General features: G+C 43.0%; 2 protein-coding genes across 7 annotated transcripts; one reads left to right on the top strand and one right to left on the bottom strand.

Annotated features, from left to right (window-relative positions):
* Positions 1 to 496: 496 nt before the first annotated feature.
* On the bottom strand, positions 497 to 4,868 carry znf346 (zinc finger protein 346). The gene is made up of 7 exons (XM_036524838.1): positions 4,793 to 4,868; positions 3,932 to 4,035; positions 3,706 to 3,795; positions 3,440 to 3,587; positions 1,882 to 2,100; positions 1,377 to 1,476; positions 497 to 1,064 (listed from the first exon to the last, which is right to left on the bottom strand). The coding sequence occupies exons 1-7, from the start codon at positions 4,848 to 4,850 to the stop codon at positions 935 to 937; spliced, it is 849 nt and encodes a 282-aa protein (XP_036380731.1). The 5' UTR covers positions 4,851 to 4,868; the 3' UTR covers positions 497 to 934.
* A 594-nt stretch (positions 4,869 to 5,462) lies between these two features.
* uimc1 (ubiquitin interaction motif containing 1) lies at positions 5,463 to 16,528 on the top strand. 6 transcript variants are annotated; one of them, XM_036523047.1, is made up of 17 exons: positions 5,463 to 5,935; positions 6,344 to 6,410; positions 7,218 to 7,333; positions 7,428 to 7,745; positions 8,026 to 8,508; positions 8,758 to 8,836; positions 9,018 to 9,139; positions 9,356 to 10,168; positions 10,537 to 10,592; positions 11,724 to 11,815; positions 12,627 to 12,688; positions 13,571 to 13,844; positions 14,745 to 14,820; positions 15,005 to 15,116; positions 15,324 to 15,375; positions 15,881 to 15,920; positions 16,222 to 16,528. In XM_036523047.1, the coding sequence occupies exons 1-17, from the start codon at positions 5,813 to 5,815 to the stop codon at positions 16,418 to 16,420; spliced, it is 3,084 nt and encodes a 1,027-aa protein (XP_036378940.1). In that variant the 5' UTR covers positions 5,463 to 5,812; the 3' UTR covers positions 16,421 to 16,528. The 6 variants fall into 6 exon arrangements, with proteins under 6 accessions (XP_036378940.1, XP_036378939.1, XP_036378944.1 ...); XM_036523046.1 differs by having other exon boundaries at positions 9,353 to 10,168; XM_036523051.1 differs by lacking the exon at positions 8,026 to 8,508 and having other exon boundaries at positions 9,353 to 10,168.
* The last annotated feature ends 574 nt before the right edge of the window (positions 16,529 to 17,102 follow it).

Raw genomic sequence — 17,102 nt, 5'->3', positions numbered from 1 at the left:
ATCTCTATGTGTTCACTCACACAAACATAGATAAATAAAACGGAAGTTGAAACACAGAAATGTTATTGCATGACCACTAAACCTAAAGATAAGGTAAATCAGGATGTTAGGTCAAAGCACCTTTCACATAGTAATTTGAGCTACTTTGTTACTCCTTGTGTTGAAAATAAAAAATAAAACAATTTTGCTCTCAAGGTGCTGGCACTAACAGGTTGCACCAAGACAAACATAAAATCCATCTTTGGAAAAGACAAAAAAAACACCAAAAACATAAAGCAAAAAAAGGTCATGTGCAATATTGTATTAGTGTCACTTATCAACCATACACACTTTCTAAAATACACAAACGAAAAAGAAATACCAGCAATTCTATGAGAACCTTGAGAGCTTTGGCCCCAAAAGGCCAAATGTGAATATTCTCAAAATCACAAGTAAAAAAAATAAACCAAAAAATTTTTAAAAAAATGACACGTAACATAGGTTCAAATGTGTAACTCCTCCACAACAGCAGCAAAGATGCATGACACAAATGAGGCATCTTCTGAAATTGACAGCCCAGCACTTTAGACTTCAAACATCCTTCCAGGATGTCACACAGTAATCTAGAAACCTTGTAATTCAACAGAGATAACATCTTATGACACGCAAGGGGCAGCACTATTAAAAATGCTTTCTCCTCCCATGAGATTCAACTACTGCAAAGGGAGCTCAAATCTAAAGTACCTCTTCTGTGAGTCAGGACCAGTATGACAGGAGTTAGCAGGAAAAGGGGAGTGGAGTGAGAGACAGACAAGGCAGACAGAGCAAGAGAGAAGTGAGAGAGAAACTTGGTATTTGAGTATACTGAGTATCCATTGAGCGGTACCCTCCGATATGCTGCTCAGGGTCTCACGCTTCAGGAACCATTTCATTCTTCTTCTGTGGTGGAATCTCATCACTCGTAGTCCTGGTTGTAATTCCCCCAGTCCTCCTGCACTGGCTCTTGATCAGGGATGTACTGGTCTTGAGGCTGGATGGGTTCTGATGGGTTAACAAAGCCACTATTCCCTTTCTTCAGCCTCACGCTGCCAGTACAGTGTGTGACATGTGCCAGAAAAAAAAAGAAAATCAAAGAAACAAGGAAATATGTTTAGTTTTATACAGTGTATATGATTATTATATTTTGTTAATTAGCTGTGACCTTACTTCATGTGCCATCGATTAAAACCACAAACTGTCTACTAAGCAAAACTACAATTTTAAAAAACGCAGTACAACTACAATTACAAGAACAACGGTTCAGCATCGAGAGCAGTTCAGGTTTAAAATGAACTGAGGCCTAGTAAATGCTAGGAAAAGTTCAAATGGCAAGGAAAAACTGGAGATGGGGAACTTACTGATTCTTGTGTTTGGAACCACTGATGTGTGCCTGGTATTGCTCCACAGAGTTCAGCTCAATGTTGCACACAGTACATGGGTAGCCTTTCACTGTGGAGGCTGCAAGAAGAAAGACAATTTAGCCCATGTCAAAGGACACAGCTTAACTCACAACAGGTGAAAAACCAAACTAATAAATATGCCAAACAAAGAATCACTTCACTTTCAGCTAAGGATTCGACTATGTCTACAAGTGAAAAGACAAACCTTTATTGGCCCAGTTTTTCATATAAAAAAAAAAAACCTTTTCATAATAGCTGAGAGCATGTATAGTACCTTGCTGAGACTCTAGAGCATAAGGCTCTGGAGATTTTGGAAGAAAAAAAGTGTCTCTTTGCAATTACTCTGCTAGTTCTCTTTTCTCCTGTGTCTTTCCCCTTCATGCAACCATGTTTCTCAAACTTTGAGCTGTATACTAGGCCCATGCCAGCTCTCGAGCGCACTGTGAACGTGTGCAGCCCCCACCGGGAGCAGAGGATGGCCCGTAGGTCTCCATCAGCTTCATCTTGGTCAGCTGCTTTTTGTGCTTCTTCCCCACGTAGTGCTGCTTGGCCATGAGCGGGTTGTTGAAGGAGGCGTGGCAGATGCTGCAGAAGCGGTCGGGGTCTCCCTGAGCTGGGCCCTGGGCCGCCACACCCTGGCTGTCCGGTTTCTTCTTGGGCAGGTTCTTGGCCTGAGGCAAGGCTAAAAAAGCAGGAGGATTGGAAGAATGTCAATGCTTTTCCCCACAGTTGTCATTTTGGGACAGCTTCCTTGCACCTTAATGATGGCTTATAATCACCTTGGCTTCCCTCCTCTTCTATCTTTGCCCAACTCTAATCTCCTCTAATGGCTCAAATTTCCTTCATTTTCTACCCACCATGTGTTCTCTTTGTAATAATCTTTCTTTATCTGCTTTCCTTCCACCTTCTTGCTCATTAATATCCTCTTTTTTGTGGCCGTTTTCTTGCTAGCTTCAAACAGTCTCTTTAAAAAAAAACCCCACCTTCATCTTTCTTTTGTCCAAAACTATCAATCTCTCTTCTCCTCTCCAAAAACATTTAAATGTGTATTTTATCACCTGTCCAAATTTCTCTTGCAGAACAACTTCCTGGAGGATAACCACTCTGGTTTCAGGGCTAGACACTCCATAGAGGTGGCTCTTGATCACTCCTACCTGCAGCGTTCAACAGCAATTGACTGCTAGTCCTACCCAAAGCTGTGAATCTTGGGCGTAGTTCTGAGCTAGCAACACTGGAAGAATCAGCCTGTTCCTCACCAAACACTCAAACCCACGCTCACATTACATTACATATGTCATTTAGCAGACGGTCTTATCCAGAGCAACTTACAGTTGCTGGTCCAATATCTTGTACTACGCCAACCAGACAACTGCACCTGCCAGTCAAAAATGCCTGGTCAATACTCCTCTTGATCCTTGCTGCCAACTTCCAATTTAACTGCTGGATGGCAGATCACTAGGCAGTCAAGGCCATCCCCTACATTCCAGCACCCCAGATCGAGCCACATTCAGAGGTGCAGAGCTGCTCACCACCTTCTAGCCCTAACACAAACCCACATCTTCAGGCTACAACTTGGTCCCAAAAACCCTGGCATTGTGTAACATTAATCATACAGATAATCTTTATGTGCAAATATCTGCTCTTAAAAATCACTTCCAGGCAGTATAAGCATGCTATAAAGTAGTATCAAGGTACTTTAAAATGATTAATATTTTACAGCACTATCCTGACACAGCCATTATAGCTTTAACTTTGAATCTCCGCACGGAGGCTTAAAAACTGATATATTACATGGTATTCTGTGTTAACGCTCCTGTTGTTGTTTTTTTGAGATGCAGTTGATGTATCTTGCCACTACGGCCTTGGATGAGAGCTTCTGTCACATAAATAATAACAATAATGTGATCCAAGGATCTATAAACCAGTAAGCAGTGACACCAACTGACAAATAAGGATCCTCATTCTACAGCACACAAATAAATTTAGAGCATAAAAGGACAGAGGAAGTGAATCCAACTAACCCGAGGCCTGGACACCGTACGTTTTTAACTTCAGGTTCTTGGCGTGCACTTTGCCCTGGTAGTGAGACTCAGCTACAACTGGCGACGAGAACGTCATATTACAAACTGGACATGCTTTGTGACGATCTACTTCCCCATTGTTGCTGGCCTAGGAACACAACAGAAAACAATACAGAGGCACAAATAGCAAAACATAGATCTGATTCAATCAATCTGATTCATGCATCAAATTTAATAAGACAGAAGTGTTTAAACCTTACACTCACAGTGGAGGGAGATTTGAACCTCTTCACTGAGGGCTCTTCATCCTTGTGAATGGTCATGTAGCGGCGTACTTTGTTGGCATGCTTCTTGCTCTAGTTTAGACAGCATTCAACATGAGATTTTACACTCCCCTGACACAGCTAGAAACGTGTTGAATTTGTGTTAATATGTGCAAATTAATGTGTATTAAATTTTAAATTTTAAATTTTAAATTTAATACCCATGTACCTGGTAATGGGCGAGTTTCTGCGATTCTGAAATGAGCACCGCGCTACACACTTTACACTGCGAGTCGGAGAACAGGTGACCGTTTTCTTTAATCATCTTATTCACTGCAGGGGAGAGGAAAAGTTCATGAGGTCATTTGTGATATCTGCAGCAGGGGATAAGGCAAGGGGCTTGTTTTACTCTCTAGCAAGCTCACTTTATAGCTAAAATAAGTGTAAATAAATGTCTAATTGCCAAGTCAATATTCAAGCTGGATGCCTGTTGCTCATCATCTTGCCAGACAACTAGAAAATAAAACCATACAGTTCGTTGTCTTGTCAGATAGCGCTAGTTAACTGTGTTGATCTTGCAAGTTGAATGTAACTTTCATTTAAGCGGCTCAAATGAACAGTGTCCTACCAAGGGTTAACTTGCAAATTGTGTAGCCACGGTGCAACAAGAATATCTGTATGAACCTACCCTTGCTAGCAAGCCAAATACTTTGCAGAACTTCAATAGCGTTAACGCCAACTCTATTTTTTCAGCTAAAACAAATGAATGTATTCCAGTATAGACTGTGGATTGGTAGCTAGCCTAACAACAAGCTAATCAGCCAGTTCGTGAGTGGATGCCAGCTCTTTATGGCCAACAATTTCGACCTTGATGTTGTCTTTTCCAAGATTGCACTCTGCAGCTTCCATCACTGTAGCTGGATATAGCTAGCTTGCTAGCTGCCTTTAGGCACAGTTATAGCTAGCCAGCTACCATTCTACAAACAGCATTTTCAAAACCTCTACTGAGACAAAGAAACGGTCTCTATTTAATGCATATCTGAGCGCAGTCGCTGTCAAAAATCCCGAGCGCTGGAATGCAGGAACCTACCCTCCGCCGCCCCCGACGGTAAATATGGAAAATCTCCATTCGGCTCTCCGTCCGCCATGTTTCCAGGACCAGTCGTCAGCAAGCATGCGCAGAAGGAAGACCGTGTCGTTAATCATCGTGAGAAGTCGGAAACCCGAACCAACCTAGCTAATGTCAACTGACAGTCGAGCTGTCACCTATTGATGCTGCCCACATCCACTACGACAAACAATGAAATGTGGCGCTTTTACAGCTAGCTAACCATTTATGAAACAAACCAGCCGCTTTTAAACAAATCTATAGTACGTTTGTTTGTTTGTTACGGTCGGTAAACAAATGCCTGCGTGTGATTTGCACCGTTTTAATAAAAATGGTCTTTGTCTAATTATAGCTAGAATGAGCTAAAACAGAAGTAGTAGATAGACTAGCGAGTCAGAATTTATTGACGCTAATTTTATGTGACAGTTATCAACAGTTAAGTTAGCTAGCTAGTACGAGCAATAGTGCAACGCTCGTTTTGTTGATAGGCTATATGTTTGTTAGCACATTGGTGCTTCCCTATGACGGTCCGTAAACAAAAGAGATAGCTAACTAGCTAGCTAGTTTGTTTCACATTTCCGCGCCACAAATCAAGGGGCACGATTTCCCATCATCCTCTGCCAGGTCACATGATCGAACAAAACATGGACACTCTGGGATCGGGGAAGTGTGAATGTTGTAACAACTCTGAAGTTAGATAGCTGTCTTCAAGTTTTGTCATAACTTCGGGTGAAGTCCTGAACTAATAGATGTCATTCACAAAGTATGTTATTAAGTTGTACATATCGTGGACCCAGTGGGTTAAGAAGCTAGACAATCGCAAACATGCAAGAGAATCAATGAGGAAAACGAATGTTTGATAACGTAAAGGTAGCTAGTAGCTATCTGGGACAGTTAGCTAGCTAGACAACGGGAGCTACTTCAACTGATAATCGATTGATACGCCTTTTTGAGTCCAGCTAGTCATATATTGTATGTGATTTGACCAGCTAGTCAAACAGTATGCCACGGAAAAAGCGAGGTCGCAGAAAAGAAACCGACGATGATGTCAGTACATTTCCCAGCAAGAGACGACACACTGAAAATCAGGGAGAAACAGTGGTCATTTCCGACAGCGATAACGAGGTTAGTTTGAAGATTTCCCCGAAGCTTGTTATTACTCGCACACATCAGCGAAGTTAGAGAAGTAGTTGTCTTCAACGACAGTTGTATGAAATACTCACCAAAAATGTAACTGCACGATTTATATACTTTTGCTAGCTATCAGTCTATCTGTGCAACTAGGGCTACGTAAAGAAATTTTCCAACTGTGTAAGATGGCTTAGGATGTATTGTTTTATTGGGAATTTGTGTCTGTGCAGCAAGTTAAGGAGTCGTACTTGACTAGCGATCTGTCTTGAGCACGAAAGAAATTGCCGTACAGTAACAAGATCTGTAGTGTTCACGGAGACGTGCTTACATTGTGTTATGATAGCGTTTGCTGATTCATCTCTTGACATTAAAGTTACTGTTGTCATGTTTGCCTTGTCACAGGAAGATAACAAGCCAACACCGAGGGAAGAACGTATGCGGGGGAGAGAGAATAGAGCACAGAACAGAGGTAGAACGTCTTTATGTACATACGCTGCCTGGCGTAAAAAAGTCGCCGCTTGGATTTGAATAAGCAAATGATCTGGGGTTGCTTCAATTGGTCAGGTCTAGTCTCAGCAACGGTATGTGGCAATAAAATGAAGTCCACTGAGTACCTGAATGTGCTGAATGACCAGGTTATCCCATCAATGGATTTTTTCTTCCCTGATGGCACGGACATATTCCAGGACGACACTGCCAAGATTCATCGGGCTCAGATTGTGAAAGAGTGGTTCAGGGAGCATGAAGAATCATTTTCACACATGAGTTGGCCACCACAGAGTCCTGACCTTAACCACATTGACAGTCTCTGGGATGTGCTGGAGAAGACTTTACGGAGTGGTTCGACTCTCCCGTCGTCAACACAAGATGACGGCCAAAAATTAATGCAACTCTGAAAATAAATGTTGTGACGTTACATAAGGTTGTCGAAACAATGCCACGGCGAATGCGCGCTGTAATCAAAGCTAAAGGCGGTCCAACAAGTGTGCGGCTTTTTTTTTTTTTTTTTTTTTGGCCAGGCAATGTACAAGACTGAACCATTGCAGTGAACTGAGGTTTGAATGTCATGATTAGAAGAAAGAATGGCCAGTGCTGAATTACCTGTACTGGCCATTTTCAAAACTTTCAGTGTTCTCTTGGTTTTTGTTGTCCATCATATTTGACTTGTAGAGTACAATTTTGAAACAAAATTTGTGCCTTCCCATTGTTATGCAGGAGGGCGTCATATTAGTTCTTCTTTGATAGTCATTTTGTGATGTAAACATTCTTTCCTCAGAGCTGACAGAGGAGGAGATGTTGGACTTGGCAATGCGGCTGAGTGAACAGGAAGCAGCACTCAGGCAGCAACAGGAAGAGGAAGCCATGAGAAAAGCCATTGCTGAAAGTCTCCATGTAAGCCATGCGACTGCCAGAAGTTACAAACTGTATTCCCTTTACATATGTCTGTGTCTCTGTAAATTAATTTTTAAAAATGTTTTTCCTGCAGGCTAATGGTACTCAGGCTAACAATGGCAACTCTGAGTCATTGTCTTTGTTGACGAGCCCCACCAGTGCCTCTCAGCCTTCCCAGGGTCACAGTCCTCCCCCAGCTTCTGAAAGCCCCGTATTCCCACTCAGACAGAAGTCCTCACGCTTAAGTCTTGGTAGAACAAAACAAGATGGACCTGCAGAGGAGCAGTTCACTACAGCAACCGTTATGGACACGGACAAGAACAGGAAAGCTGGCAGCTCACTGTGCCATGTATCTCTGTCTCAACCCATCAGCCCAGAGTCACCTCTAGTGCCTCAGTTTTCCTCAGAAAAGGTCAGTACTATGTTATGTCTCTTATGTCTTAATATAGTTTCCGTTTCTGAGTTTCCATTCCTCCTCCTTTTTAAAATGGTTAAGGTGATTTATTCAGGTCCTTTTCATTGTCTCAAATGTCTTGGACAGAGTTGACATCCTTGTATGCATCTTGTACCACAGTTTTCTCTCCCTGTCCCAGACCTGTCGCAGCCACTGTTTGGGGGAAAAAAACAGTCCTCCATTCTCAGATTCTTTCACGGACGTTGTTTTAAACTCCCTCCTTTTCATGCTGCTGCAGGAGATTAGGTCCCTGAGGAAAGATCCAGACACAGACTTGGCGGATAGTGACCCTCAACACTGCTCCTCAAAGTGTCACTCCCAGCCTGAGATTTCACCCATTTTCCCTAAGAGTCCAGCTCACAGGCCTGTTATCTGCGTTGAGAAGCTGAGTCAAGACCTGTTGGTGGACTGCCACACGATGGGCTTCGTGCTGTGTTCTCAGAAGGATCCTGCTATTGTGACAGCATCGGGCGGGTCGCAGTCCTCTCCGCAGCTTAGTCCAGCACCCCCAGAAAGCCCGACGTTCCCCGGGACGAATCCGAGAGAGGATGAGAAACTCGCCAGGGGCAGTGGTACACAGAGCTCGCAGGAACCAATTACAACCGTGGGATCAGCGGGGTCTGGAGATAAGGAGCATTCTGCAGCATCGCCACACAAACAGGGCTGCTATCCTAGGAGCAAGGACTCCTCCAATTCGGCGTCTGTTCTGAAAACACTGTCTGTGAGTCAAAGACGTTTACTGTGGAAGACAGACACAAGTACACAAACATACGTGGCATAAGATGAAACGGAGCTCCCTCACCCTTTTGTCAGGGAAATCCTAAAGCAGCTCTTTGTGTTGTTGAGGTGGCGTTCAGTGGTTCAGTAATAAAGAGCTTTTGTAAATGGAAGTTTCTCAGGATCAGTTGAAGTTTTTGTAATAGGCTGTTCATGGGTTTAATAGGATTGTGTTTTCTTGGTCTCATGACAGGCCAGTGTTGGAGAACAGCAGAGCGAGGAGCAGCCCTGTCATAGAAGCATGGACCAGAAGAGCAAGCAAAGGACATCTGGTAAACACCCGCTATCCTGCTGTCAGTGCTGGAGAATTGTGGCTTACTGTGGCTCAGTGGCACAGACATCAAATCCTACTGATGGCTTAGTCCCACATTCGAGGCACTGCCTCCTCTTGTCAGCCCTTGTCACTTTGACGAGCAGGTGAAAAGGTGACATACTGGTTTGCTCTGTTTTTAGAGGATGTGCTGCATGATGCTGTCAGGGCTGCACAGCCAAACCAAGACTTCACCACTCAGATGGCATTGCGTTGGTCTGATGAAGATGATGATGATGATGATGACGAGGAAGGCGATGTGAAGGTAAATCCACCAGCCTATAAGGGACTTTGTCTCCTACCATCTACCTACTCCTACCTTGCATCATCTATATCTGACACAATGAGCAAGCTCCTCCATGTCCGTTTCACCTGTAACAGTTCACAGCAACCATTACAGCTGTGTTATTACACAATAAGTTTAATAATAATTTCCTCTTACTTCTCTGAATGGGTATTCATGTGTGTCTTTTTGAAGCAGAAAAAACAGGACCCCGTTGACACAGATCAGACCCGCAGTCCTCCAAAGTCCCAGAATGTAGTTTGTGAAGAGAGCAGCGCCTCAGACTCAGAGTCCCTCCTCAGATTGCGGACCAGCCCAGTCTTCCCACGGGAGGCGACCTGCTCAAAACCAGTGCCCACTGGAGCTTCCCCGAAGCCCACGCCCCCCATGAACAGACTCAACCCGCTCGCTCCTGCGCGGGAGGGTGGAAGTGGAGTGCGGAGGAAGTTAACCTTCAGGGACATGTACGCGGCCCAATCTGCTGCACCCTCGAACCCGGGCAAGCCCTTCCATAGCGAGGGGAGCAGGATCCAAGGCAGTCCCTCCCTCCAGGGCCGCGCCTGCTCGGGCCAGCCGGCACCCTGCAAAGAGAAATCGGGAGAGGGGGTGGTGTTGTATTACTGGGGCGTGCCTTTCTGCCCGCACGGGCAGAACCCGGATGACTACACCCAGGTCATCCTGTCCCAGCTGGAGGTGTACGAGAAGAGCCTCAAGGAGGCGCGGCGCGGGCTGTTGCGAAAGGCGGAGTGGGGGGAACCCGTGCTCCCCGGGCCCCCGAAAAAGCCCTTCTCCCGGAGGGGCAGGTTCAAACGCCACCGTGCCCCCCCACTCCAGGATGACGAGGAAGAGGAGGAGACCCAGGTGGTGGAGGAGGAGGCGGAAGACGTGGAGGAGGTGGGAGAGGACAAGAGGGCGGATTCTCAGAAGGCCTTGGAGGAGAGTGGAGGGAGAGGAGATGAGGTGGAGGACAGCGATACCCCCGTGATTCTCTCTCCACGGCCGGTGCAGCAGGTGGGTGTCTTTTCCTCAGTCCCATCACACATGAGCAACCTCAACAGGAACCTTAAAGAGGATTTACACAAGAATAATGCACTTTTAACATGCACATTCTACTTCATTTAACAGATCTAAGCTATGTTCAAACATGTCAGATCAGCACTGATTGGTTATCGTTTGATATTATGTGCAGTACCAGCTGAACCTGCTAGATGGTGCTATTGCACACTTTTGGTAAATACAACTTGTAATTGACATTGGCAGAGAATCGTGTTGCTGTCCTCTCAACACTTTTATTAAATGCTCAGTTGATGTATTTAATATGCCAAACATATATTATTGTCATGTAGAAACAAGTGAGTATATTTGTCTTAATTTTTCAGAGATCTCCACTGGTCTTCAGGAAAGACGAAACTCCTGAGAAGCTCACATTTTTGAGGTAAGATCAGCATAGTGTCTGTGTCACAGGAAAGAACTTTGAATAAACATAGGGTTTTCTTGCTTTTTTTCTTGCTTTGTTTCAGTTCAAGCAACACATTTGTCTCAGTCTCCTGCAGTTCATAGGTTATATTCTAGCAGGCTTTGTTTATTGGAGTTTGCTCATAGTTTGTTGACAGTTCAAAAGAATAATAGAACACTGGCAGAATTTTCTCGAGAGTTCCACTAAAAGATTATGTCTTAACCTCCACCTCTCTAATGCTTGTGCTAACCCACATGAGTGTAGCAGTTTTTTCTCTCTTAACACTTTAAAAGTAGCACCTTTGTACTTGTGATGTAGTTGTAGGTCAGATGTGCTCAGACTAGGACTCTTCATTGCTGAACTAAATGCATTCTCAGTTCTTAAAATATGTTGCTTGTTCGTTGCTGTTTTAATCTTGATGTTTTTGAAACTTGCATTATGCATTATTATTATGTATTATTAACACCGCCCAAAAAATTATCGGCTGCCCTCTGCCCTCCCTGGACGACATATCCAGATCCTGTTGCCTCAGTAAAATTAAGGCCGTCACAGGAGACCCCTCACATCCCGCCTATCACCTCTTTGACCTGTTGCCCTCTGGACGGCACCTCAGGTCAATCAAGTCTCACACCACCAGCCTAACCAACAGCTTCTTCCCCTGGGCCATATGGACTGCTAACAAACACTGACACCCCCCACCCCCACCCTCTACCTCAATACAGCTGTGCAATTCCACTGTGCGCTTTATGTAGTTTTTAAAAGGCCATATTTATTGCACAAGTTTTTCTTTATATTTACAAATGTGTGTTTTCTTTTTAAATTTGTGTATTATTGTATTTTATACCTAATATCGTGTGCCTCATTTGTATTGTATTAATATAAATGTCCCACAGTGCACTGTTGTTGCAGACCACCTGCAATTTCGTTGTACCCCACCGTGCAATGACAATAAATTCTATTCTATTCTATTCTATTCTAGAAGGTTCCCTGATTTGTAAGTTGCTTTGGATAACAGCATCTGCTAAATGAGGCAATGTTAATGTTAATGTGACAGCAGTAATGGGGTGCGTGGGCCCTAACGTGCTAAGGCCGTGTGTCTTTTGTGTGCAGGAGGCGTGGCCTCAGGGAGAGATGTCCTGTTGAGTCTGATACACAGCCACTGGAGGAGGAAGAGGAAGAAGAGGAAGAGGGAATGTGTCCAGGTGCGAGGTGGACAGCACGCTCTTACCCAGTGTGCAGACTGTCACAGACTGCGACTATGATTGAATCCAAAATTCTACGTCCAAGCCAGTATTAGGAGTAATTTTCTACACAACTTCTAGTTTTATCCTTGGTTATGTAGTCTATATTAATCTAACCAAAAGCTAACCAACAGGTGTGTACGTAGTTGGCTCCATCTGTTGGTTCTGATGCCTGAAAGCTGCATAGTTCTGTATTGTTCCTGTGCTACTGCTTTTGAAAGTATAAGTGCATTGGTTTTTTTGTGCATTGTGGCAGTTCCCACATTTTTGTAAAAAAAAAAAGCAACTTACTGTCACTTACCTCACCCTAAGGCAAAACTGCTTTTTCTGTTCACTTGATTCCAAACTATCATTCTGAAAGGACTGCATGCTTTTACAGTAAGATTAGGGTCAGTCGTGTTATCTGTTTCTGTGAATGTTCTTGCGTATTACAGTCAATATAGAGTGTAATTATTCAGTGGCAAAAACCATAATCATTGTAATAATTATTTGTGTGTAATCGCAGTATAGATTCTTTGGATTGTATTAAATGACTGATAGAACCCTCCTTTAAATGAACAAGAAAGATCTGTTGTTTGCACCATTGCATGCAAGCAGCCCAGCCCTGGTGTATGTGTGGGATTGTGTACTGTTATGGAGTGAAGGTTTTGTGATTGCCCTTGTGTGTGTGTGTGTTGGTCTGTCCATTAGTCTGTGAACAGAAGGTATGGATAGATTTGGACGGCTGTTATGACAGCGGTGCTTACAGCGCTCGTTTCCTCTTACTCGGCAGAGACCCAGATGAGTGAGAATAACACATGTGACCTGCACATGGAGAGCCCTACAGGGAGTCAGGTAATTCTTCCATCTAACTAGGTGACTCCTGTTGTGTGCTACATGTGTGAAAGGGCAATTCCGGCCAGTTTCCGGACCTGATTCTCCGCACGGCCTCGGAGTTACACATTCCGGTTGTGGCCTTTTCCTCCATTTTGGCCCCCACGTGGTAGACTGAGCTTCCTTTTGTGGTTAACAGCTGAATCATTAGCTGCATTCTGTCACAGACCCATCTCTTTAGACTGTACCTCATTTCTCATTTACGCTAGTGTAATCTTGTTCCCTTTTATATTTTTTAAGTTGTATTGTTATTTGTAGTCTTTTTTAGTTTTTTTTTCATGTTCATAATATAGATATTGCATTCCACTTAATGTGCTGAATCATATACATGTCCTTGTTTTTTTTTGATAAGAGAGAACTTTATTGATCCCACAGCAGGGAAATTCACTTGTCACAGCAGCATTAAGACAGAGGTAGAAAGGCAAAAGTGGCAATGTGCAATAAGTAAAAAAAAAAAAATACAAAAGAAAAAGCAAAGAAATATATATATATATATATATATATATATATATATATATATATATATATATAAGAAGTCAGAATCACTAAAATAGTGTGCAACATCTGATGTTGTTTTGATAATGCACTTTGTATTGGCACATTGGAAGTCACTGTGGATAAGAGAATCTGCTAAATGACAAAATGTGAGTGGAAAGTGATGAGGAATGGACAGTCCTTTGAGTGGTTTTCTTTCTGTTCAGCACTAGCGTAACCCTACCTGGTTTTGTTTAATTAACTACTGAGTGTAGTGTATATGTGTATACACTGTGTATGTCAGGGAGATGGTGTGTGTTAAAGCTTTCTCAGTGCCCACGTGAACCCTTCCCCTGTGGTGACCTTTAGCACAGGCAAGAGAGCGAGGAGATGGAGACAGAGATGGAGACGGAGGTGGTGGGGGACAGGAACGGCATGGCTCTTGAGGAGGAGGAGGAGGAGGAGGTGAGGATGGAGGTGGAGGCAGAGGCGGAGGTCCCGGAGCCCGTGGCACAGACGTGCAGCGAGACGGTGGAGTGCCCTATCTGCATGCGCAGCTTCCCCCTGCCGGAGATCGAGATGCACGCCGCCTACTGCGACGGCGCGGCCGAGGAGAGCGTTCCCGTGGAGACCCACTCTCAAGGTCAGGCAGCTGGACCAGCATTCTGTGTGTCAGTCAGGCCAGGCCAAAAACAACTACATTACATTATATTATATTACATTACATTACATTACATTACATGCATTTAGAAGATGCTCTTATCCAGGGCAGCTAACAGCACAATGGAACAGAAGTGTATCCATTCAATTTAAATGAGCAACAGTGTCAGACCAGGCTAACAACACTCCCAGACCAGCTAGCTCAGGCACCAGAGTGCTTTTACCCTACCCTCAGATCTGAACAAATGGCTTGACAGAAATCCCTCATGTCATATGAAGTCAAATATCCTGGGGTTTCTTTGGCTGAATTGCTTTGTACAGTACCAGTCAAAAGTTTGGACATAACTTTTATACTTTATTTTTTTCTTTTTTCACATTCTAGAATAATAGTAAAGATATCAAAACTGAAATAACACAAATGGAATTACGCGGTGACCACAAAAAGTGTTAAACAAACCGTCTTATGTTTTAGATTCTTCACAGTAGCCAAAAATATTTTTTTAAATTCTTTTAAAATTCATACATAGACATCAACCTCACTTTTTATATTTGTCTAAGGAACAAATTTAAAGCATTTAAGCATTTAAGCAAGTCTTTAGATCAGAATGTCTTTGAATGCATGTTTCCCGTTATCCAAATCCGGTTTGACTGTTACTGTATATCTGTAGCATTAGGAGTGTGAAACCCAGGCTTTCAGTGACAGTCTCAGATCATGTGCCCTGAATAATTAGTTGTGTTCTGTACTTTCATGCTGTCAGTTTGCCAGTCTGTGGATCAGGTGGCCCCTTTATTCACAGGGAAGCGTTGGTTTTTGCGAATGTAACCATATTCGTTCGTCCTCACATCGTCTCCATGTAATCAAAAGCGGCCATGTTGTTTTCAGTCATGAGTCGCAGAAAAATCAGGAGGAGACCGGATGCGATCGAAGAGGATCAGCCCAGCTCCTCAGGCTCTGGCAAGTAAGTAGGTATGACCATTTTGATATACAGACCGTTTTGGGACAAGTACGTACTACGTTAAGTATTGCTGCTGCTGTCATACGTGTCATACCTGGGTGATTAGCGCTTTAACTCATTTTTATAGCTAGGTTTTAAACTTGAGTAAAGTTTAAAACTTTACTCCCCCCCCCGCCTCTCTCTTAAGCAGGCCGATGAGAGGAGAGAAGTGCTTTCTCTGCCACAGCGTGTTCCCAGTAGAGGAGTACAGCAGGCACGTAGAGGCCTGCATCAGCCACAGGTCTACCAGGACCAGTGAGGTAGTTCACATTTCACTAGCGTTGTATTCATTTTTCTGTGCTACAGATTTCAGCCTGAACAGTGCTTTTTTTTTTCCATAGAAACAAACGGATCGCACTCTTGTTCTTGCCTATAGGTTAAAAGCAAGATTGCGTAGACAGTTGCCCAGTATTATGCTGCCATTTTGAATTTTGCTGCCTCTTTTAATGTTTGTGGTTGCCACACAGGGAGCAAAGAACTTGTTGACAGCCTTGGACCAGTCAGAGCAGAAAGACTCAGGTATGCGTCCATAAATGCAGGTGCATTTTGGTGTCCCTCCTTAGCGAATAAGTAGATTGTTAAAATTGCCTGCCTAACATTGATATATTTCAAAGAGTAATTAAAAAAAGATAGCAAGTTAAGCCATCAGAGAAATGTTTTAGGTACTTGGTATGGGTTGAAGATACCTGTGTGTATGTAGTAGATGTGTGCGTAAAAAAATGACTTTCTTTTCTCCCTCATTTTCTGTGAAAAAGGCTCAAGCAGGGCTAAAGTAAGAAGAACAAATGTGATTTATGGATACGCATTTTTATCCTGAGAAGAAATTTTATAATATCATTATTAGCTTAAGTAATAGCAAATGCTTCTTTATATGATTACTGTCAACAAATATTGGCAACATTTAGTTTTTTTGGTATGGTTACTGCTATTCTTACATACCCATTTGGATTTTATTGATTATAGCATACAATAACATCATAAAGTTACCTATGTTTGTTTTTTTTTTATTTTTACAATGTGGAAGCTGGACCATCTCATTCATCATTCAAAAACACAGAACACAGGTAAAGTCCCATCAATGCCTTGACTATAGTACTGAATGTAACCAGTCGCTAAGATCCAAATCAATACGGCATCTCCATTTTTTCTTGGTTTTCTTGGTATTTAAGGTTTATAGCTTTATAGTTTACAGTCTAGGTATCAAGCACTGTGATTTGTTTTTTTTATGCTGTTCATGTCTGAACCACAGAGGTTTTAGGGACAAGTTGACTTTGCTGCTTTGATGTTGAATTCCATGTGAATGCCAAGGCCCTCTGCCTGTTATTGGGTGTCAATACAGAGCTCCAGTGTGTGGTTTTGTTTCAGCGGACCCATCTTTCTCCTTGACACTGATGGATCAGTGGGGAGTGAAGATGCGGCTTCCCCAGGCTACGCCATCAGCACCTCCCCGATCCGGTCCTTCACGTCCATTTCTGAGGCCACAGACTGCCTCGTCGACTTCAAACACCAGTACTCATCCAAGCCAACCCAAAGAGCTGGGAGAAAGAGGAAGTTCAAGAGATAGCATTTTTTTCCCCAAAGGCAGTCAACACCCTTTTTTCTAAACTACTGTTTTTTTATATAAGTTACAATGTTTGTTGGATACATGTATGTATAATATGCAATTAAATATTACCGGAATTGCATTTCATTGGTGGTTTGTTACGTTCTGTACTCTAGGTTTTGTGGTAAAGCATCAGTATGTTAACATGGGTTGAACCATAAGGAGCTGAGGAGAGGTATCTACCTGTGACTAACATCCAGGACATTTAGAGGGATCAGTGTCTGTAACTGAACAGGAAGTAATATCCAAAATCACAGTGCAGCTACTATTAAGGAACCTCAGAGGTGCTGTACAATTTTAAAACAGTGGCTTTACCAGTAGTCTTCTTTATTAAATGAGCAGCTTTGCCTTTCCCATTCGTAGCTGTCACTATGTCATTTTCTGTAGCAAAAGTATGTTGTTTTTTTGAACAGCTTTCAACTTAAAGCTTTTGTTGAACAAGGCAAAAATGTTAAAAATTGCAAAAGTGAAGTGCATCAAAAGCATGGATGGCCTTTAAAATCTGTGCTTTTAACAGACTTTGCTTGATCATGCAAGTCTAATTATTTTTCAGTGATCACAAGGGATGACTCAACCGAAAAAAACAGACAGGCAGTTTGGAATTAAAGCTTCAGTTTCTAGGAGTGGTTGAAACATCCAGGAA

This window comes from Megalops cyprinoides, chromosome 3 (genome assembly GCF_013368585.1).
Source record: "Megalops cyprinoides isolate fMegCyp1 chromosome 3, fMegCyp1.pri, whole genome shotgun sequence".
Lineage (NCBI taxonomy): Eukaryota > Metazoa > Chordata > Actinopteri > Elopiformes > Megalopidae > Megalops > Megalops cyprinoides.
This window is presented reverse-complemented; position numbering and strand designations above follow the sequence as displayed.

Excerpts from the sequence above, each read along its gene's own strand:
- znf346 (XM_036524838.1), bottom strand. The coding sequence starts at position 4,850 with ATGGCGGACGGAGAGCCGAATGGAGATTTTCCATATTTACCGTCGGGG. Across the intron at positions 1,477-1,881 it reads CGGGCCATCCTCTGCTCCCG|CCTCCACAGTGAAAGGCTAC; the intron begins GTGGGGGCTGCA and ends TTCTTCTTGCAG. Across the intron at positions 1,065-1,376 it reads GGTTCCAAACACAAGAATCA|CGTGAGGCTGAAGAAAGGGA; the intron begins GTAAGTTCCCCA and ends CTGTACTGGCAG.
- uimc1 (XM_036523046.1), top strand. The coding sequence starts at position 5,813 with ATGCCACGGAAAAAGCGAGGTCGCAGAAAAGAAACCGACGATGATGTC. Across the intron at positions 8,509-8,757 it reads CTGTTCTGAAAACACTGTCT|GCCAGTGTTGGAGAACAGCA; the intron begins GTGAGTCAAAGA and ends GTCTCATGACAG. Across the intron at positions 13,845-14,744 it reads CGTGGAGACCCACTCTCAAG|TCATGAGTCGCAGAAAAATC; the intron begins GTCAGGCAGCTG and ends TGTTGTTTTCAG.